Consider the following 23229-nt stretch of genomic DNA (forward strand, 5'->3'; position numbering starts at 1 on the left):
TTAAAAATCATAAAATAAATTATAGAGTTGCCTAAGTACAATATTAGAAGAAGGTGCATCAAAATGCACTGATCAGAAAGAGAGCTTACGTTCCACTGATTCTTCCTTTTCTTTCAGTTCCTTTTACTGTTGTACACAATGATAGCATTTTATGTGCACAGTTCTGAATTCATATTGAAATTATTAGCAATAAGGCAATATGATTTATGTTCTTCGTTGAAATTAAAGTTTAGTTCAACTTAGTATCATTCGATATACACTGATACGTATTTTGTAACTTTATTTATCTGTGTTTGATTAATAAGACGAATTGATGGAAACTTTAATATGAAGTATGAACTTTTCATACGGAAACCCCCAGTGAAAGTAGTTTTATGATAGTATTGAAAAAAATAGGTAAAAGATGTTATATCTTATTTGTTAGCCTTATGTTGATTTATATAGTGAAGATACAATTATTAAAATTGATTTTCTCCTTAATGGAGAATAAAGAAAAATAAAGGTTGTATTAAAGGTAATAATAAAACCAGAAATAATATATTTTCCAACACCGCATCAAGTTGGTGCATAGATATCTATCATGCCCAACTTGTCTATCGAATACTCAAAAGTAGGTCTTGCCAAACTCTTGCTCAGGATATGCGCAGTTTGCTAACTTGAAGTCACGAAGGGTAGACATATGATTCCCGCATCTAACTTCTTCTTTATGAAGTATCGATCAATCTCAATATACTTGGTTCTTTCATGTTGAACTAGATTATAGGCTATGCTAATAGCAACTTTACTATTAGAGTACAATTTTAAGAGAAGCTCAATTTTCATCTTATGTTCTTCTAGGAATCTAAGGATCCATAATCCTTCACAAATACCTTAAGACATAACTCTAAACTCGACCTATGCACTACTCCTTTCTACAACTCCTTGTTTCTTAATCCTCCATGTCACAAGATTACCCCAAACATAGGTACAATATCCAGAGGATAATCTTCTATCTGTCACTGAACCTGCCCAATCGGCATCAGTGAAGATAGACACATTTCTTTCACTAGTCTTCTTAAAAAATAATCCTTTTCCAGTATTTCCCTTCAAATATCTCAGTATCCTATAGACTGCCTCAAGATGTTTCTCTAAAGGAGAATGCATAAGTTGACTCACTACACTAACTGAGAAAGTAATATCAGGTCGGGTGTGTGACAAATAAATCAGTTTCTCAACCAATCTCTGATATCTCCCAGTATCAACAGAAGCATTACCTTCTCCCCATTAGGATCCATAGGGGTACCTGCAAGACGACATCCACACATTCTTGTTTCTTTCAACAAGTCTAGAATGTATTTCTGTTGTGAAACCATAATACCATTCTTTGACCTAGCAACCTCCATACCTAGAAAATATCTCATGAATCCCATGTCCTTGATTTCAAACTCTACTGCCAATTTCTCTTTTACTCTTTCCATTTCAACTGTATCATCTCCAGTAAGGATAATATCATCAACATAAACAATCAGGACAATAACTTTCCCATCATGGGAGAACTTTGTGAACAAGGTGTTGTCAGCCTGTCCTTAGATGTACCCTTGTTTCTTCATGGACTGAGTGGATTTTTCAAACCAAGCTCTAGGGGACTGCTTTAATCCATACAAAGACTTATTTAGTTTGCACACATTTGATCCAAATTTGTTTTCAAATCCAGGAGGAATGTCCATATATACTTCTTCTTCTAGATTGCCATTAAGAAATGCATTCTTAACATCTAACTGATGCAAAGGTCAATCCATGTTAGCAGCAAGAGACAAAAGAATTCTGACAATGTTCAATTTTGCAACATGAGCAAATGTATCTGAGTAATCTATACCATAGGTCTGAGTAAAGCCTTTAGCCACCAAGCGAGACTTGTACCTTTCAATTGACCCATCTGAATTATACTTCACAATAAACACCCATTTGCATCCAACAGTCTTCTTGCCATCTGGTAGTGATGTAACACTCCAAGTTTTGTTCTTTTCAAGAGCTTTCATATCCCCAAGTACAACTTTCCTCCACTTTGGAATTTCTAGAGAATCCTGTACACTTTTTGGAATTTCTACACTAGACAATTTTGAAGTGAAGACAGACATAAATAAAGACAAATTTGAATATGATATAAAATTGAACATGTGATGTTTAGTGCAAGATCTGACAGGTTTTCTAATGGCAACGTGATCATCTATATCAAGATACAAAATACGAATTTTAGAAATAGACATAGACTTACATTTCCTTTTGTTAAGAAGTTGGTCATTCCCTGGTTCAGATTCCTAGATTACTGGCAGTGTTGAGACATGGACTGGTCCTTTCCTTTATGGTGCTTTTTCACAAAAACCTTTTCCTTTCCAAGTCGTGTTTCCTAATTCAAATTTTTATTATTGAAGTGACTCATTATTTTATGGTATTTCAATTAGATCATCATTATCATCGCTTTCAGGATTCTCATTGTTTTCTACAAGAGAAAATGTAGGCTCTGATTCACAAGGTTCCTTACTCATAACAGGAGTAGATCAGATAAAGAATCATGGCCATTTTCGGTTGGTGCAGGTGTAAAAATCTCATAATTTTATGATACTGGCAACGATAAGTTATTTTAAAAACCCATGTCCTCAATTTGAAACGAGTCTTCGTTTATCTCCCCCTTTGAAGATGAGTGTCATCAAAAAAAGGTTTATTTTCAAAGAATAACATCCGTAGTGACAAACATTTTCTTACTCTTTGAATCAAAACATTTATATCCTTTTTGGGTTGGGGAGTATCCAACAAAGACATATTTTATAGCACGTGGCTCAAGTTTTCCAACATTTTTATGTTCATGAACAAAGGCTGTGTAACCAAAGATTTTTAAAGTTAAATAAGTTAAAACACGAGTACTATGAAAACATTCTTTGAAGGCATTAATATGATTTTGAAATTGAGAATTTTGGAGGGCATTCTGTTAATTAAATACGCAGCTATTAAAACAGTTTCGCCCCACAAATAATTTGATACTTTATTTGAAAAAAGTAGAGCTCTAGCAACCTCTAGTAAATGTCAATTTTTCCTTTCGGTCACTCCATTTTATTGAGGAGTATTAGGACATGAACTTTGATGTACAATCCCATTTTTTAGAAAAAAAATCATCCAGGATAGTGTTAAAATATTCTTTGTCATTATCACTTCTAAAGACTTGGATATTTGTTTGAAATTGGTTCTCCACCATTGAAAAAAAATTCTTTACAATCTAACAAACATCTGATTTCCCCTTTAACAAGTACACCTAACATACTCTTGTATGGTCATCTATAAATGTGATAAACCATTTTTTGAGAGAGAGTGTACTTATACGGTTAGGGCCCCAAACATCACTATGAATAATAGAAAAAAGTTTTGATCGTTTATAAGGTTGTATTGAAAACTGGGAATGATGATGCTTTGCAAACTGATATGCTTCACATTTAAACGAAGAAAAATTCTTATTGTGAAATATCTTAGGAAACAAGTGTTTTAAGTAACAAAAGCTAGGATGACCTAATCTTAAATGCCATACCATAATGTTGTCATCTTTATTATTCAAAACAGAAAAAGACTCAAAACAGGAACTTATTGTTTTTAAGGTAGTTGTGATGCAGATCCAATGTCAAGGTAGTAGAGTCCTCCACTCTCCTTAGCACTGCCAATCATCTTCTCCGAGGGCTAATTTACCGACGGACATTAAATTATAAGATAAATTTGAAACATGAAAGACATTTTTAAGAGTTAACGTCGGAGACAACACAACTGACCCTTTACCTGCAATGGCCGAAAAAGAGTCATCTACGATTTTTATTTTTTGATTACCTGCACATGGACTATATGAAGAGAACAAATTAGATTCACCTGTCATGTGATCGGAGGAACTTGAATCTACTACCCAATTATGGCTTGGACTGACACTAAGAAATGCAGAATCATATTTTGTTGCTATAGAGCAAGAAGGGGTTGAAGACTTAAGGAGTTTGTACAGTCTGTCTAGTTGCTCCGTAGTGAGTGAAAACTGAGACGAATCAGGTTGTTGCCCTTGATCAGAATTACTAGCCTGAAATACACGACCACTTTTCTTCTTCCAATTCAGAGGTTTGCCTTTGAGCTTCCAACAAGTTTCATGTGTATGCCATTCGCGCTTGCAGTGATCACACCAAGGAACTTTGTCTGACCCTCTTCCCTCGTCAGGATTCCTAGTAGCCAGAGCTGAGCCTTCAGATTCAGAGCTTCGTGGTGTCTTTCCCAACATAATTCCTTATCGTGCCTCCTCCCTTCTTATTTCTGCAAAAGTTTCACGAAGAGTTGGCGATGGTACTTTTCCTTACCTTTTACCTCATCAAGGTCTTTATTGAGCCCAACGATAAACATGACCACACGATCATTTTCTTGCCTCTTGAGAAACAAAACATTATCTTCTATACACCTCTAATTGTCATCATAACAGAGATCTAACTCTTGCCACAGTGTCAACAACTCATTGTAATAAGTAGTTACACTCCTGTCACATTGTTTCGCATGCCATAACTTTGATTTTAAACCAAAAATTTGAGAGGAGTTTTGAATATTATAGTATGTTTCCTTAACAGCTTCCCACACATCCTTTGTGGAAGGTAAAAATATGTAAGACTTACCTATTCCAATTTCCATAGAGTTTACCAGCCACGTAATAATCAAGGAGTTTTCCGACTTCCATTGTTTGTAATGAGGGTCTCCTGTTGCTGATTCAGCTATTGCTCCCGTTAAGAAATCAAGTTTCCCCTTGCTATCCAATACCAACTGAACGGTTTGAGCCCATTCATTTTAGGGATATTGACCTAGAGGGAGTATGAGAAACCCTCTTGATCATTACCGCATATGTTGGAATAACTGTCACAAAAAACAATGTTGTTCCTGTTTCCAATGGTGTCGTCATTCCTACCATTGTTATTGCCCACCGACGGTTTTTCTCAATTTATCTTAAACTTTCTCAATTTTATCTAATGCATGTTGTTTACTGTTAAAAAATTTATCATTTTTTTCTCAATTGTCAATATTTGTTGTTGACTTGGTTTCATATAGAGATATGTTTGACTTTAAGTTCTCTTATTTAAAATGAAGATTTATGAGAGTTGTGTTTTTAGTATTTTCCATTTTTTCACATTTCAACATTTTTTTAATTGAAATTTTCTTTAAAATAATGATTTATAACCCATTTAAAAATGGTCAATTATTTATGATAATTTTAATATATTATTTTTTTGATATAATTAATGTGTATTATATAATTAAATTTATCAATTTATATTTATAAATAAATATGAATAAATTATATATTAATTAAAATTAATGGACCCGTGTGTCGCACGGATCTTTTAGTAATATACGCAAAAAGAACTATGACAAACAATTACTAAAAGAATAATATCAGAATCTCTACAAATCTTTTACAGGTGACAAATACTTACTAACAGAAATCTCACAAACTTCTTTTGTATGCAACATTACCTCTTATAATAACTTACTTCTTTTGTATGCCTGTTCAAAATTCATGTTCCTATTTTAGACAACTTAACATGAGATATAGAAGGAAATATCAAACATACTGAGTTGTTAACAAACCAAACATACCATTTGGTATGAGGCACCTATGTCAATGTTAAAAGCAACACTCGCTCACTGTAGTGATGGTTCAAAAGGTAAATTCAATAATATACTAACAAATGGTTATTATTGCACATGATTAAGATAGAAAGAGTACATTAAGATAAAACTAAGGACTGCATTCTATAGAATTGGCAAGAAATTCACTTACCGGCCAGATTGAAACGTCCCCTGTAGAAGCATGCTTCAATCCAAAGAATTTTGATGAAGACAACATGTATCAATGCAAAAAGATAAGAGCTTCAAGAGAATTCAAAGCATCAAGTTAATCAAGCCACATATGCATAGCAACATTTGGTTCAAGCTTCATTATCAAGCCAACACTTTTGCAAATTTGTTGAATCACTTCTAAGGTATATCTAATTCACTCTTAAATTAGTATACAAGTGTTCAACAATCATGTTTTGCATTTCCATATTTAACCTAACCATTTTTTAACATGTTGAAATGAAAAACACATTTTACTTAAAATATTTTTCCTGTGTTTCAACAGTGTTAACCGGTTAACCAGATACGTTAACCGGTTAACGGTCCTATATTTGAAATTCTGAAGTTAACGTTAGATGCGTTAACCGGTTAACCCATTTGGTTAACCGGTTAACACTGTTTCGTTTCAACATTTCTTGGCCTCTTTTCATGAAAAATATTTTCAAATACTTATACCTTTTCACTAATTTTTATGAAGAAAATTATACCTCTTTGAAAAGGTGTTTTGATCAATATAAATTCTGGATTTTTTAAATGAAAAAATACCTCCAAGAACTTTCATAAAAACTCAAGATAATCACTCTTTCATATTTGTCAATTTCTCATAAAAGTGTTCATAACCAATTTTTGAGAAGAAACTTTTTAACATTCTTGTTTCATCTCATTCCATTTCTTGTTGAACACTTATATATTATCCTTTGAGTGAATTATTTATCCAAGGAGAAGATCAATCAAGAGAAGATTGATAGTACTACACTTTATTCAAATCATCAAAGAAGATTTATTTTTGTTTGACTTGTGATCCAGGATTGTTGGACACAAGGGTTGGTGTTGCAAGAGGATTGTTCTTGCACACTTGATTGTTGTATAGTTGTTAGAACGTAGGCTTCACCAGTTTATGGTGTGATAGGCTGTACAATCTAAAACTATAATAAAATCTCTTACGAGGTGTAAGGGGACTGGATGTACCTTCGGTTTGTAAAGGGAACCAGGATAATTCTTGGTGTCGTTTTATTTTCCGCTTTATAGCTTTCATAACCTAGACACTTAGACGACACAAATTCATCCACCGATAAAATAACCGAATTTTTTTATAAAGCTTAATTCACCCCCCCCCCCCCTCTTAGGCTAATCTTGAAACTACATCCCCTGTTTCACATCCAGTTGCGTTAGTCTGTCTTCGAGGTCTCCCATGATTTTCCTGAGGTGTTTGGGGTCTTTTTGAGTGCTGACATGATCCAATGGTGGCTGGTGTGAAGGTCCGATGGAAGATCCAACGGTATTTGATAGATGTGTCATCATTTGTTCCCAATAGCTAGGGGGTTCTCGCCAACGACGCTTCTGTAATTTTATTTGGTGCCCATTTTGTCGTAGTTGAATCGATGTGGTTGGATCAATTATGGACGGTATAGTTGTCCGGATTGGGACATTGAATCGTTTTGGAAACGAATCGATGGTTCCTGAGGTGTACTATAGTTAAACAATGGTTGGGTGTTGTGGTGATGAGATGTTTGGATGATCATTGGTGGGGGGCTATGATGGCCTGAATTGTATGAATCATCTGGGCTATAGATTGTTGTGGTGGATGCGTATGGTTGTTGGTGGGTAGGGTTTGATTCTTGATTTTGAGGTTGGGTGTGTGGCATGAATGAGTTGCGAGGTTGGGTGTATCTGGTAGGGTGATAGTGTGAGGTTGGTCGTTGGGTTTGGGTGGTTTGACATTGTTCTTGGACGAGGACTTGTTGTTGGGCGTATGATGACGAAGCTAGTTGGCGTGGATCAATCAAATACCTTGGCTCAGACACAAATTGTTGCGTTGTAACCGATCTAAACAAGGTCATATACTGTTGATTTGGTCTAGCACCCTGTATGTCTGGTTCGTTTAAGATGTGTTATCGTCAATTCCTCCAATGACAACACATCTCTTTTGCGAAGTCTCTCCAGTCGGAATAATCCCATTAGACATCGACTCTTTTTTGATGTTAATCTCCCAAACATGTCAGAGGTTCTAGAATTTGTTGTTGCATGCCGAATTCCAGTTTTACCCGATCACTCTAGTGCATCTTCACAGTAGTAAACTAGATAATTGGTGTTTTTGTTGTCCAAACTGCATCATCATCATGGATAACCTGTTGATCAAGACCCAGATATGGCCTCCAGATAAAGTGTACAACAATACAACATGATTAGATGATAAATAATATGATAATTATTTTTAAATCAAAATAGAGTTGTGTAGGAGTATTACATCGACTGGTCCAATGTGATCCAATAGATTGTGATAGACTACTATAGCGTGTTTCTGACACCTATTGTAGTTCATCCCTCTAACTGACCACCTAGATCAAAAACAATTGAAAAATATTATTTACCGTTAATTGTAATATAAAGTCTAATTAATTATATTGTAAAGTTTTAAACTTTGTTGCTCCTCAACCTAACTTATGTTTGATCTCTGACTGACATCCTTCAATAGTCAATGCATACAAAAATATTGATAATGGCTGGCAGGATCCTCCGTCGATGCATGTCTTCTGCACTAGACATATCGCTTAGAATTTTATGCGGGAGATCAAAGATAAAATGTTGTGGAAGAAGGTTGTCAATGCAGGTTACGCATTATCAGAACCTTCTTTCAAACACTACCGCGAAGACATCAGATTGTCAAACGCAGATGCAGTACGGTGGATCGATAATATTCCATCGGAGAAGTGGACTAGGGAATACGATAAAGGTCAACGTTGGGGCCACATGACAACAAATCTCGTGGAATCAATGAACTCTGTCTTCAAAGGCATCTGAAACCTACCTATAACCGCTTTAGTGCAGACAACATATTTCAGGATAGGGGCGTTGTTTGAGACCAGACGTTCCAAATGGAGTTCAATGTTGCAATCTGGATAGTTGTTCAATAATGCTTCAATGAAATTCATTAGACACAAAACTGCCAAAGCAAACACATACATAGTCACGGTGTTTGACCGTACTAAAGGTTGGTATAATGTTGTTGAGTCCATGGATCACAATAAAGGCATGCCGATGGGACAATACATAGTGGAACTAGATAGAGGTTGGTGCGACTGCGGAAAGTTTCAAGCCTTTCGTACGCCCTGCTCCCATGTCATTGCGGCATGTTCAAAGGTTCGAAGGGACTCATCCTACTTACTATTTGATGTTTACAAAGTCATAAGCATATCCAATATTTAGAAAATTAGTTTTTCAATAGTTGCAAAAGAGGATTACTGTCCAAAATATCAAGGGGACATTCTCTGGAACGATGAAGTTATGCGAAGAAAGAAAAAGGGTCGCCCAAATAACACCCGTATTCAAACTGAAATGGATACGATGAATAAAATGCTTCGATTATGTAGTTCATGTCGCCAGTCAGGTCACGATCGTACTAACTGTCCTAGTGTTGGAACAAGTACAATAAGATAATTTTACATGTACCTCTTTTTTAATATATAAAAAACAAAATTTATTTCATATGATAACTTTGTGAGGAAATACCATCACAAACAAATACAACACAATCAACAAACAAGTAACACATAAACAACAACACAAACAACTACAACAATTAAAATACCATTACTATAACTAAGCAATTACAACCATCAAAACAACTTTGAACATATTATGCACCACCCTGCGAACGTCTCTGTCAGTCTTAATATACATTCATTCATGCACTTCTCCATTTTGGTTTAAGATGGACTCAAGCCATTGAATACTTCTAATCCTTTCACCATCTGCAATTTCTCCTTCTAACCAACGGTCCAACGTCCGATTAAGAAGTTCTAATGAATCTATATTCCAAAGTCGAATCTTTATCGGCGGTACGACTGCTGAAAAGATTAAATCCATATTTCTCTTGTGAATGTATTCAAACATGATTAAAGAAAACAAAATTGAAGGTGATTAAAGTAGAATGAAAGAAAATGGGGTTTAAGGGTAAGAAGTAGTGTGCAAAATACAGGAGATGCGAATGTTATTTATAGATGAACCATGAAATGCATGCATCAAAGCCCTAGGCATCACACACACAAGCACATGCATGCATTAGATGTATGGGCGTATTTACTAAAGGACGCATTTATGCGCCAGTTATCATGGCGTCTACATGCAATGGAATAGGGAGCATGCATCAATGGAGTTGGCGTCTCCTTTTAGGGTTTATTGGATGCGCCAGTTCAACTGGCGCATCAGTTAAAAAAGTTGGTTATTTTGGTATTTATTTTGAAAAATTGGTAATATTAGTAATTAAATTGAAAAACATGATTATTTTTTTAAAAAAATCGAGTATTTGAAACCAAAAAGAAGAAGCCAATAAATATAAGCTATAAGTCAACCATTAATAAGTATCCATCATTTAGATTTTAACTACTTTGCCGCAAGACTTGATATACAAATAGATATTATTATAGACTTGTTTGCTAATATAGATAACTTTTCCTAGTGGAAAAGGGTTTTGTTATTGATGTAGAAGAGTCAATGAAGACTTTGTTTCATCCCTCCCACCCCATATGCATTCAACCATAACATGTGCCGACACATCTTACAATTTGTATTCAGATCTGAAAAGGAATTTGAGGAAAGAGTCACTCATACAAGTAGTACCACATAAACACTAATTCCCTTGGTCCCAAATTATAAGTTATTTGTTAAAAATATTTGTCCCAAATTATAAATCACTTTACAATTTCAATATAACATTAATGAGTTTTTTACCAACATACTCTCTATTATTTATTGTTATTTCTTCTTTCAATTCTTTAAACTTCTCTTTCGTCTACAATAAATGAAAAATAATATTGTAAAGTCATTATAATTTGTCTTTCACATACAACAATTATTATGTTTCTTGATTCACGTAAAAAGTGCAAATGGTCTTATAATTTGCGACGAAGGAAGTATCACATAAGAAAAGATCACATCCAAACACTTAGGGCATGTTTGAAAGAGTTTTGCTTTTTACTTTTTAAATTATGTTTTATAAATTTATTTTAGAGAAGTGTGTTTTTAAGAAGAGAACAAATAAAAAAATTGTTTGGTAAAATAACATTTCAAAACTATTTTAGAAACGAGAAAATTAAAAATTCATTTGATAAGTTAACTTTCAAAAACATTTTTAGAGATGAGAAAATAAAAAATATATATTTGGCAATTTTTGTTATAGTTGACTTTTGGTCAACTGTTGACTTTTTTTTATCAAACAGTTGATCAAAGTCACCTGACCCCCGTGTCCCCTGAGTCCATTTTCAATTCATTTCATCATGTTTAATCATTAAAATACATGTTCCTGTGTTTTTTCATACTTAAGAGGCTAGGTCAGACCAACAAATGGACCGCCTTTTGGACCAACCTTTGGACCTACACTTTTTTCAAATTTCAAACCTTTGTTCATTAATTTTTTTCCATCAATCCATTATTTCATTACACACATAAACTATTTTGCATTTTTTAAGCCATTTTCCATTTTTAAAACCAAATTCATACATTCAACAATTATATCACATTACAACCATTATACTTTCCATTTTCATGTACAAATAAACCCTTCAATTCCAAGCATGAACCATTCAATTTCCATTTTCATTTAAACCAATCCAATACAATCATTTCATTACAATGCAATTTCTAGATTCATTCATGGTTTCCCGAATACCATACATATACTATTACATTTCAACTTCAAATTACAACCATACATCAAATTCAACATAAACTTTACATTACAAAATAGCCAAGTCCAAATCCAATAAAAAATCCATGGCTAATCCAAAACCATTTATATTCCAAAATTACAACAAAAATTACATTCACAAGGCTAATATTCAACTTCACAACCTCTTCAATTGCATATAAAAGTTGCTCCTTAACTTCAACAGAAAGAGGAATGTAATTTGGTTCGCAGACAATGCTCATTTTAACAACCTTATGCAGCCATGAGATTATGGTAGTAAGAAACTTTCCATGTAGGCGATATGGTGCGAAAGTACTAGGAAGGACAACAACATCAGCAAGCCCATACATCGTGCATGCAAAATATAATCGACAAGCAAATAGCTAATGAGTTACATGCATATCCTGTATCAGATTTATCCATATTTTAAATTTGCGTAATATCTGCAAATGTTGTTATTCATGAAACCATGGCAAATGAATTCCGGATTCATATAATCGATCTCCAATTTTCACAGGGCACACAATGGCATTTACTTATTCAAGCTCTTACACACACACCTAAGTCAGGACCATAAGCAATTGTTCTGCACCATATGACCAAGCTGCAGGATAGCCATAAATCTGCAGTCATTCTAGAATAGCTATTTCAGGCATAACCAAAAAAAATTGCATCACATTTAAATTTCACTCACAAAGTATTGCATGGTTTCATCCAAGTCATAACAGCTCAACATTAACATTAACAGAAACAGACTGTTAGAATTTCAACAACAGTTCACAACTGACATTACTAACAACACATTCAACTAATCAACCTACTAACTAACCTAACAGAACAACTAACTTTTAACAACCCTCAATCACAACACTCACAACCAAGAACCCATAGCAAAAGTTTCACAACGATTCTGCAGGGGCACGCAACAGGGAAACAAAAACGAAATTGAATAAGAAGAAATCTTCAACAGAAGATCAAAAACAGAAACAGGAGAAGGAGATTTTTCCAATAAATTCAAACAGAAGCATACACAAAGAGGAAAGTCCAAGTGGAGTCACCCGGGGTTTGCGTCAGATCGGGTAAGTCGCTTCTTCCTCTTCTCACGCACAAGAAGAACGCCGTTTCGGTTTGGAGTTTGATTTGATGAGGAATTGAACGCGATTCAGAGATTGTTCTTGGCTCGTCGGATCGGAGTGTGAAGCTCAGATTCATATTGGTTGTGCCGCTCATGTGTTGATTAGCACGAAATCGATTCGAGCTACGAATTTGAATTCTTGGGAGATTTCCTCTGTAAATCACGTTCAAACCTAAGATTTTGAGATGACAACGTGAGGAATGTTGAAGGAGCTTTCTTGGCACACTACTGAGATCAAGGGTTTGGCATCGTGGCCTTATGGTGAACCTGGGTGCAATCCAAACCATTAGTTATTCCCATTTCTTCAGTTAGATCCTAATCCATTTTATTTTATTTTGACTTTATTCATGTTTCAAATAATTTGGTTAATTATAGATTTTTACCATGCTTAGATTTTAGATTAATTTCCATTCCGATATGTATATCACATTATGATTGTCATGATCATGTTCATTAGATGAAGTTGTGATTTGAATTAGTAATTTCTCATTTGATTAGTGTGTTCCCTAATTCATATTTAGGTAGACTTTAGTCCTTATAATTAATATTCACTTTAATTATCCATTGAATCGATTCATTTGGTTTGTGATCATATTGAATAAATTGAAAATCTCATTTCAATTTAGATGATGAATACTTTGTATGCCTAATTTCATTTGCCATGATCACATGATAGATCTTTGATTACTTGTTGTCGTGGTGAGAATCGGATATCAAACTATTGTATTAACTTAAATCACAAAACATTAAATGTTCACCACCGAACTTTAATTTATTAAGGGGAAGGGGAAAAGATCGAATAAAACCCTAATTGTGCAATGTAAACACAATGCGAAGATATCTAAAGTTCGGGGGTTGGTTATGCTAAGGGAAGGTATTAGCATCCTCATTATCTCTAGTATCCTATAGGAACCTTTTGAAAGTATTTGTGTTATGTTATTATTTGTTTGCTATTATTTGGAAATGTTTTGTTGGGAAGGACCTAAAGGTTTTATTAAGTTTGCTCGCCAAAACTTCGCGGTCATGTGCCTACGTATCCTTATAAGGATGGAATCAGAGCAACCGTAGTTCACCTAACTAAGGGTGAAAGAACACTTGGTAGTGATCAAGGTTCCAAAGGGGGAAGTAAGTGTTCATAACAAACATACTTACAAGAGTTACAAACTCTTACTTAAATTTAAGTTGAAAGTGAGAATGACTCTAACAAGGTCAAAGGGAAACTAGGGATTGCTAAACTACCTATGACATTAAGTCAATAAAGAGGCCTTTCCCTTGGATTTAGGCAAAAAGATAAACAAAAGATAAGCAAGATGAAGAAGATGTTCAAGCATGACATCAACAAATATAAGCACATGATAAAGAAGATGCTCAAGCATGACATCAACAAAGATAAACAAATGGTAAATAAGATGTTCAAGCATGACATCAACAAGGACAAACAAGGAGGAAGAAGATGTTCAAATATTACATCCACAAAGATAAGCAAATGAAGAAGATGTTCATACATGACATCAACAAATATAAGCACATGATAAAGAAGATGTTCAAGCATGACATCAACAAAGATAAACAAATGGTAAAGAAGATGTTCAAGCATGACATCAACAATGACAAACAAGGATGAAGAAGATGTTCAAACATGACATCCACAAAGATAATCAAATTAAGAAGATGTTCAAGCATGACATCAATAAATATATGGAAGCATGATCATAACAATATCAATCATGGTATGTAAACACATATGTATAACATGTGAACATGAACAAATATACAATAACATCAATCAAAGATGTATAAAGTTAACATGAATATGAATGACATGGATATATCATCATGAAGAAACAAAAATGAATGACATAACAAAACATGAACATGTATATGGATGTCAAAATAAGTGGACCAAATTGAACATAATACTTTCAATTTCTTAACCACCAGACTTGTTGTCTGCCATATGAGTATAACTTAGAGATGCATGATTACTTAAGAACACATTCCTAGCTTGGTCTTTATCATCTTCAAATGATGCACACTGTCGTAAAAGGACCTCAAACTTACGACAACTTCAAATGCATTAACGGTTTTTAGCATCCATCCTTCAGAGATGCATATTTTTTATAGAATTTTTTTGAAGATGATTGGGAATATATTTCTACTTTAGAGGAGACAAGATGTTGGGGTTCCGATTTCTTTTGAATAAAATTGTTATTCAGTATGCTTTTAACATGTTTTTCATATAACATTTTACTACTTATCAACCATTATCTTAAAAAAAATTGTAGATCTCATCCTCACGGAAGAAGAGATCACAAAGCCTACAACACTTTATGAAATTGAGAATTTCCAGGCTAATAGAAGATCACTTGTTAAATTTGGTTCAATTCCCTTTCCTAAAGGTTATGTTTTCAAACATCTTGGCAATAACCTCATCTACTATCAATACACTACAAATGGATAGAATTGAACTATCTATCATGCCCTTCACTAATTTAACATTTAACACTAAATAAGGTTACAATTGTAATCAATTAATCTGCAATCAAAACATGATTAAATACACGTGGCATTTGCTTGGAATGATTCCTCATAAATTCTTTCAACCAATAAACACTGACCTTAATATCCATTCTTAAACGTCGCTTTATTATCCTATCCTAACGTTTTCCTTCAAGCATTCATTACTATGCAATTTCTCTTTTCCCAACATATTGCCCATTCGATTACAATATTCATTGAGAAGCACAAATTCCTAATTTCCGAATTAAGAAAACAGATTTAAGGAGACACGAATTAAGCAAACGCGACTTAATCAAACACGATAACGAAAAAGCTACGCTAACATGATTATAGTTAAGGATCATACAAAAAATCAAATTTAATCAACTCTATCCTATAAGAAACAATCTAATTAAGCAAACGAAAGTAATCGAATTAAGAAAACGAGTTTATAGGAAGAATTGAAAAGAAATTAAAATTAAACTGAAATTAATAAAAACCTCAAAGTGGAATTCGAATATAACAGACCAACTCTTTGGGAATTAGCTCTCCATGAAATCTTCTAAGTAATATTGTATCATCAAAATTCAGAATTAAGATTTCTATAGTAGTGAAAGACCTAATATAATAAAAGGTAAATTCGGACCCTTATAGGATCCGACCCGAAAATTACAAAAACTGGCACAAACTAACTATTTTAATTAAGTCTAGAACTTCAATAAATTATTCGACCCTCCTTCACTTAGAATCAGCTTTTGACTTCAACATGAAACTTTTAGCTTATCCTCTCAGCTTTCCAATGCATATTAGAACGCATCAATTCGATCCTTGTAGCTCAAGTTATGATCTGCATAGTAACAAGGTATAAAATAACTATTTATGCTGAAAATAAAGTACAAAAATAAAATAAAACCAAAAATAAACTTAAATATAAAAATACACAAAAATAGTAAAAATAATATAATAAACTATAGAGTTACCTAAGTACAATAGTAGAAAAAGGTGCATCAAAATGCACTAATCAAATTCCCCCACACTTGAACTTTTGCACTCCGAGCAAAATTATAAATTCAAAACTCAAAACAGAAAGAAAAAAACAAGAACAAACAAAACATGCAATTCCAAAGTTGATCAAGATGCAAGGTACAAGCAGAATTCTAAGTCTAAGCTTCAAGGATATAGTGTTAGTGAAAAACTTCTTGTGACATTCAAAGAAGATAGAAAAACAAATTACCAAATAGTACATCCAAAAGTAATAAGATCCTCACAGGATAAATTTCACTCAACTCTCAAGTGTTTAGGTTAACTATTTACACTCAAATCACAACATGAAAGTTAGTATTACCATAAACTTGAAAAGACTCTAACTTCCACAATTGAAATACATGCATACAAAGATCAAAAGGACTTTTATTTGGTTGTAACGTGGCAAAGGTAAGGGTGAGATAAATTCTAAGGGGTACTAGGCTAAAATTCAAAGAGACAAAAGAGACTTGAAAGAAACTGCTGGAGTTGAATTTACAAAATATTTCATTCACTTCAACAGCTCTATATTAACTGTTTTCATTCATATTTTTTTCTCCTTTCTCTTTTTTCTTCTTCTTTTTTTTCTTTTTCATAAGGAGTGTGTATTAACATGTATACATGCTTCTATTTTTTTCATTCATTTTTTTTCATTTCTATTTTATTTTTCTATTTTTCTTTTCTTTTTCTACCAACTTATGAAATATTGCAAACATAATTATTCAACCCCACACAACTCCAAACAAGACTCTTTCAACCCTTTGAATAGGGTGATATAACATTGTTTTTCACTTCTCGGTTTGTAATGAGTTTTAAACAAAAAAAAAGATAATAGGCTCAAGGGGGTTTCAAACAAAGGATGATATTATTTCAGGGTTGTTTTTTTGGATAACTTACTAAAAAACAAAAAACAAAAAACAAAACTGCATTTATCATATCAGTGCGCACAAGTAAACAACAGCATCAACAAGAGTCAATTCAAATTCTAGAGACTAACAGACATGAGTGAACCACACAAGAAAGAAAGAGATGGATTTTTGTATGTTATCCATATAAGGCTCAAAATCTCACAAAGGTTAATTGATCTACAACAAATGATATACAATTTAGAGTTTAGTCATTCCTATCATACTAAAAATGCACATCGAATTTTTCACATCACCCCACAAGACTTTAGTCAAGAGAACTAAGAAAAATACTCATAATTGTAACTCAAAAACTAAAGGAAAAAACATACAATTTTTTTTAAGAAAGCAAACCAAAACCAAAACAGAGAAAAAACAAAGAAAACAAAACAAATAAATGGTTCCCTTACCCACACTTAAAACATACATTGTCCTTAATGAAAGAGCATAAATATAAAATAAGAGTGAGAGAAAGGAAAGAACACACCCGAGGAGTCAAGGCGGATAAGTGATTGCATAAGCATTCTTTCCCAAAGAGAGTTCTTCTACAGTCTCTTCTTCCAAAGTCGGGTTCTCATGTAGTAGCTTTGGATAGTGTCCATTGACCTTGAAATTTTGATTAGTGCATTCGCCTTGTATTCTAGGATCAAAAAAGAATCTTTGATAAGTAAAAGTGTTGAATGAGCGCGTGAAAGTGATCTCCTTTTTCACAATATCAAGAATCAAAGGATTACGGGGCTTCCTCACTACTTTTATTTCATCTTTAAGTGAGATCCTATGCATACATATGGAATGGCTAATATCATGAGTGTCAGCCAATGTCCATCCAATTCCCTTCTTATGTTTCTGCTTAAGTTAAGGCTTTGATGATAATATGAATTCTTGGGAAGTGGTTTAGGCTCTATAGAATATGGTTGTTCAATGGATGGTATGTTTGAGGCAGCCGGAATGTCAAGAGCTTCAGCTACTGTCATACGGTGAACTGACTTTAATGTGTTTTTAATCGCAATGTCGCGGTTAGCAAGAGTCGCCACCGACTTTTCTTTTATCCCATAAGGAAAGGTGGAAAAGAACAGGAAATACCTTAATTTAGATTTTGGATTCGGGAGGTACATTATACAAAGGGAAGGTGTTAGCACCCTTTGTATCCATGGTTATCCATGGGCTCTTAATTGCTTAATCATTTATGTTTTTCTTGTTTGAAAAAGGTGTTTGAGAAATGTATAGGAAATATTTTGAAAAGGAGAATTTAACTTTGTAATGATTCTTATATGAATGTATACAAAGTGGTTATCTCGTTTAGTTTTGAAAGTTGTTTAGAAAAATATAACTCGGCAATGATCCTAGTACGGATGTATGCCAAGTGGTGATTTTCTAAAAAGGATGTTTTGAAAGGTGTGAGGTGTGAAAAGTATTTTAGGTTATGAATAAGTGTCATACGGTGAACTGACTTGGGGTGTTTTGCTTTTTATCGCAATGTCGCGGATAGCAAGAGTCGCCACCGACTTTTCTTTTATCCAATAAGGAAAGGTGGAAAAGAACAGGAAAGACCTCAATAGATTTTGGGTTCGGGAGGTACATTATACAAAGGGAAGGTATTAGCATCCTTTGTATCCACGGTTATCCATGGGCTCTTAATTGCTGGATCACTTATATTTTTGTCTGAAAAGTGTTCGTGAATTGTTTAAAAAATGTTTCGAAAAGAGAGTTTAACTTTGTAATGATTCTCGTATGAATGTATACAAAGTATTTATCTCGTTTGATTTTGAAAACGGTTTAGAAAAATGTAACTTGGTAATGATTCTAGTATGAATGTATACCAAGTGGTGATTTTCTAGGATTTGCAAAGTGTGAGGGGTGGGAAATGTTTTAGGTTATGATCCAGCAATTGAGAGTTATACCTTCCTAAGGTCGTTATGAACGTTTCCTATCCTTATGAGGGTAAAACTGTCCTTACTATTGAGAAGTAAGTAATTTTACCCTTTGGATGTAAAAGGGTCATCGTAGGGTCATCGATAGGTCATTGAAGGCAACAGTTGTAAGGATACCTTAGCATTCGAAGGGACGATCGTCATTTAACCGTAGGCTACACCGAAGGGTCATCGAGGGACGAAATCATATATTCGAAGGCAACATCCGAGGGACCATGATTTATTTTATGATGATTTAACCGAAGGGCCGTTGCTAAGTGTATCCCTACATTCGCGGGACATGACCGTTATACCGTAATGCCCGTAGGGCAAAAGAGAGGTCCAAGATCACATATTTAGAGGCCATGTTTTAAAGTTAATTAGGTAATTAGGGTGAATCTCCACATTAAAATCAATACATTAAAAATAATACATTAAAATTAATACATTAAAATTAATTAAGCAATTTAGGGCAGCTCTTCACAAGGGTATCCCACAAATAAAGTGGAAGACCTAAACAACAATCTTTTCCTGGGGTGTGTGAACCTTTGCAACATTCAGCAAACGGGTTAGAATACCAAATCAGGGTGCAATCGAGGATTACACCGCAAAAGAAATCACAACAGTAATATGATCAGATAAACAATGCCTGGCTATGATAAAACATGAATGACAAATCAGAATAGAAAAGTCGGCTACTGTCAGGTTCGCGCCTGCCTCGCCTAGCGAAGGCTTAGCGAATACTCGCTTCATGCTCGCTTAGCGACGTGCTAGCGAGCGACTGCGGATTCTGGTTTTGATATCAGTACAATTTCAACCAATTTTATGCCTTATGGCTTTCATTACAGCAATTATATGGTTAATCATTTAAGGTATTCAAGTGCACACTACAATTCACATGACAAACTTAAGATATTTTCATAAATTTAATCATAATGCCATATGCAAATTAAGAACATAAGGTAGTAATAGCAATGCCAACCTGTTTGTAATCGAATTGTAACCTTGAATTGGCCGACCGGATCGAATTGAGCGGAAGTGACCTTGCTGCCGCCGGCTTTTCCTTCAGAGTTTCTCGGAATTCTCAGGGTTGGCCTCCAGGGTTTTCCGTCTGTGAGCGCGAGGGTTTGCTTGCTAGGGTTCTCCTTTCGTCCTTTTTCGTTCTCCTTTTCATTACTGAAGTGCTGGTATTTATAATGCTCTTTTTTGTGACCTAATGGGCTCAGAGTGAAGCCCAGAATTTTCTGTTATCTGCCAGCTTCGCTAGGCGAGCGTGTAGCGAACGTTCGCTAGGCGAAGGATTTGCTCGCCTAGCGAGCAGGCCAGTTTGGGCCATTTTCTGGATTGGGCCATTCGTGAGCTGGGCCTTTGTTCCTTTAAGATCAGTGTCATAAAAATGAGTCGGAGTGCCCTAAAAAATGTCTTAAAATATTAATGGGCAAATTTTGGGGTATGACAGCTGCCCCTGTTCAATATTCTTGAACCGAGAGAGTCAGAATGGTATGTACGCCATTCGTGGTCTGGAGGTGGAAGATTATTGAACACTTAGAACGCCCCAAAAATTTGCACTTGTCAATTAGTTAGTCTGGATGGAGATGGGCTTAAAGATGCCATCTAGGAAGTTTGATGATGAGAGCTTCAGAGTGCGTCGTACGTTAGAAGATATCTGAAGTCATGGGTGTCACTGGGTCATACGCCAGACCGTATAGTGAGTCATTCATTAAGCCGTCGACTTCACTGGGGATTTAGAATGGGTCATACGCCGCTGGGGATAACAGATCAGAATGGATCATACGCTAGATCGTATCTGAGTTGCAGAATGGGCCGCCTGTTAGGCTGTATCTGACGAAAAGTAGTCGTACGCTAGACTACACCTCGGGATGTACCGTACGCTAGGTAGTATCTGAGGAATGAAGATCCGAATGGGTCGTACGCTAGACCGTATTGTTGGAGGAGTAATATGTTGTGCCGAATCAAAATGAGATAAGAATCCGAATGAGTCATACACTGCTGGGGATAAAGGATCAGAATGGATCGTACGCTAGATCGTACGCTAGATCGTATCTGAGTTGCGGAACGAGCCGTCCGTTAGGCTGTATCGTTACTGGGGGTGAAGGATCAGAATGGATCGTATGCTAGATCGTATCTGAGTTGTAGACTGAGCCGTCCGTTAGGCCGTACCTGATGATGAAGGGGGTAGTCATACGCTAGACTACACTTCAGAATGTACCGTACGCTAGGTAGCATTTTAGGGGATGAACCTCCAAGCGGGTCGTAAGCTAGACCGTCTCTGAGTAGCAGAACGAGCCGTCCGTTAGGCTGCATCTGATAATAAAGGGGTAGTCATACGCCAGACTACACTTCAGAAGGTACCGTACGCTAGGTAGCACCCGAGGCCTTGAAGGTCCAAATGGGTCGTATGCTGGACCGTATTGGAGTTGTTGAAGGTCGGAATGGATCGTACGTTAGATCGCATCTGAGTTGAAGGAGTCATATGTTGAGATGAATCAGGATGGACCGTATGCTAGGCAGTACCTGAGAAATGAAGGTCCAACTGGGTCGTACATTAGACCGTGTTGGAGTAGTTGAAGATCAGAATGGATCGTCCGTTAGATCGTATCTGAGTGGAAGGAGTTATATGTTGGGCTGAATCAGAATGAACCGTACGTTAGACTGTATCTGATCGTATTTGTAGATGCTGTATTTGCAATGAATATCTGGGGTGGGCTTAAAGATGCCACCATTAGGAGGATATCAGAGTGCTTATCAGAATGAATGTATTTGAATCTTGAATGTAATCGATAAAGATGTCCGTCTGAATGGATCTTCATTTTGACCGTATCAGGGGAATAATTAACCTGAAAAATAAAGTTAGCTTCATGCCATGTCATGATGCATGAGACGTTTTATGCTTTCGAAAATAACTGCGAACGATGTATGCATGCGTATGCTGTGAAATGATGTAATGAATGAATTATGCATCTGAAAAGTTCTTCCAGAGGACTCTACTGGGGAAAATAAATCTCAATCTTCTGGTTGGAGATACTGGTGTCGGTGATCCTTTCTTAGCCGGGGATGCTTGATTTCTGTCTGATGGTAGAAATGTTCAACAGAAGCCCGGCTGGGGGTGGAAGAGATGACCAATTTGTCTAGTAATGCCAATTGCTTTTGGGGAATAACTGGCTTTGCTGGGGAATAGAATTAGCAACGGATTCATTGGAAAGCATGATTAGACCTTCTCCTCGATCCTGAAGCCTAGTAGTAATCGCTATTTCTATTTTATGCACGCATTTTTGGTACACATCGATCATATCCAAATGCATATATTAATTCGAATTAAATCAATGGACGTTTATGCAAACAAAACAGAGAAAGTAAAACAAGAGCATTTTTTTTGAAACTAAAATTATATTGATTTCGAAAGAGGGCCTATAAACAGGCAATTTGTGTACAAGGAGACAAAAATCCTAGTAAGAGGAAATTGTCAAGAAAACAAAGAGAAAGCTATGCCGAAAACGTCCTATTGACTTTAATTCCACTACTGCCATTATGTCTTCAAGCCTCTCATCTCCTGCTGTCGGATAGAAGTGATTAGCTTGTTCAGTCCTTTGAACTTGGATGAAGCTGTCTGAGAACGGGACATAGTCATACGCTTTAATCCCTAATTTTTGCCTGGACCGCCTTTTCAGGTTTTCAATCCACCAGGATACCCCTTTTTTGCCCAAGCCGCCTTTTCAGGTTTTCGACTTGCCGGGTGCACATTTTTTATGTTTATCCCTAATTTTTTCCCGAACCTTTTTGGTTCGCCGGGATGCCCTTACTTTTGCCTAGGTACGTCGACCTAGCGGGTGTCTTTTATGCGTAGTATTTTTTAACTATGTCTGCGTTCACGGGATGAGGGAAGTCTTCGCCATCCATCGTAGCAAGTATCATGGCTCCACCGGAGAATACCTTCTTAACTACAAATGGCCCTTCGTATGTGGGAGTCCATTTGCCTCTGGGATCACCTTGTGGTAGAACGATACGCTTTATTACCAAGTCGCCAATTTGATACACCTGTCTCTTGACTCTTTTGTTAAATGCCTGGGTCATGCGCTTCTGATATATCTGTCCATGACAAACAGCCGCAAGTCTCTTCTCATCAATCAAGTTTATCTGATCGAGTCGAGTCTGAATCCATTCCTCTTCATCTAA

The 23229-nt window shown here is 35.4% G+C and overlaps 1 protein-coding gene and 1 long non-coding RNA gene across 3 annotated transcripts; both read right to left on the bottom strand.

The window, feature by feature from the left end:
• Positions 1-894: 894 nt before the first annotated feature.
• LOC127081495 (uncharacterized mitochondrial protein AtMg00810-like) lies at positions 895-1457 on the bottom strand. The gene is made up of 2 exons (XM_051021747.1): positions 1283-1457; positions 895-1163 (listed from the first exon to the last, which is right to left on the bottom strand). Exons 1-2 carry the CDS (start codon positions 1455-1457, stop codon positions 895-897), a joined length of 444 nt encoding a protein of 147 aa, XP_050877704.1.
• Positions 1458-11442: 9985 nt separating this feature from the next.
• LOC127085660 (uncharacterized) lies at positions 11443-13160 on the bottom strand. 2 transcript variants are annotated; one of them, XR_007789242.1, is made up of 2 exons: positions 12594-13160; positions 11443-12186 (listed from the first exon to the last, which is right to left on the bottom strand). It is a non-coding gene; the product is annotated as an uncharacterized LOC127085660 (long non-coding RNA). The 2 variants fall into 2 exon arrangements; XR_007789243.1 differs by having other exon boundaries at positions 11443-12197.
• Between the last annotated feature and the right edge of the window lie 10069 nt (positions 13161-23229).

Source organism: Lathyrus oleraceus, chromosome 5 (genome assembly GCF_024323335.1).
Source record: "Lathyrus oleraceus cultivar Zhongwan6 chromosome 5, CAAS_Psat_ZW6_1.0, whole genome shotgun sequence".
NCBI classification, from domain to species: domain Eukaryota; kingdom Viridiplantae; phylum Streptophyta; class Magnoliopsida; order Fabales; family Fabaceae; genus Lathyrus; species Lathyrus oleraceus.

What these genes read in the sequence shown, in the direction of transcription:
- LOC127081495 (XM_051021747.1), bottom strand. Translation starts at nt 1,457, where the DNA reads ATGGAAAGAGTAAAAGAGAAATTGGCAGTAGAGTTTGAAATCAAGGAC. An exon ending in GTGTGGATGTCGTCTTGCAG is followed by an intron (nt 1,164 to 1,282) that starts GTACCCCTATGG and finishes TTACTTTCTCAG; the next exon opens with TTAGTGTAGTGAGTCAACTT.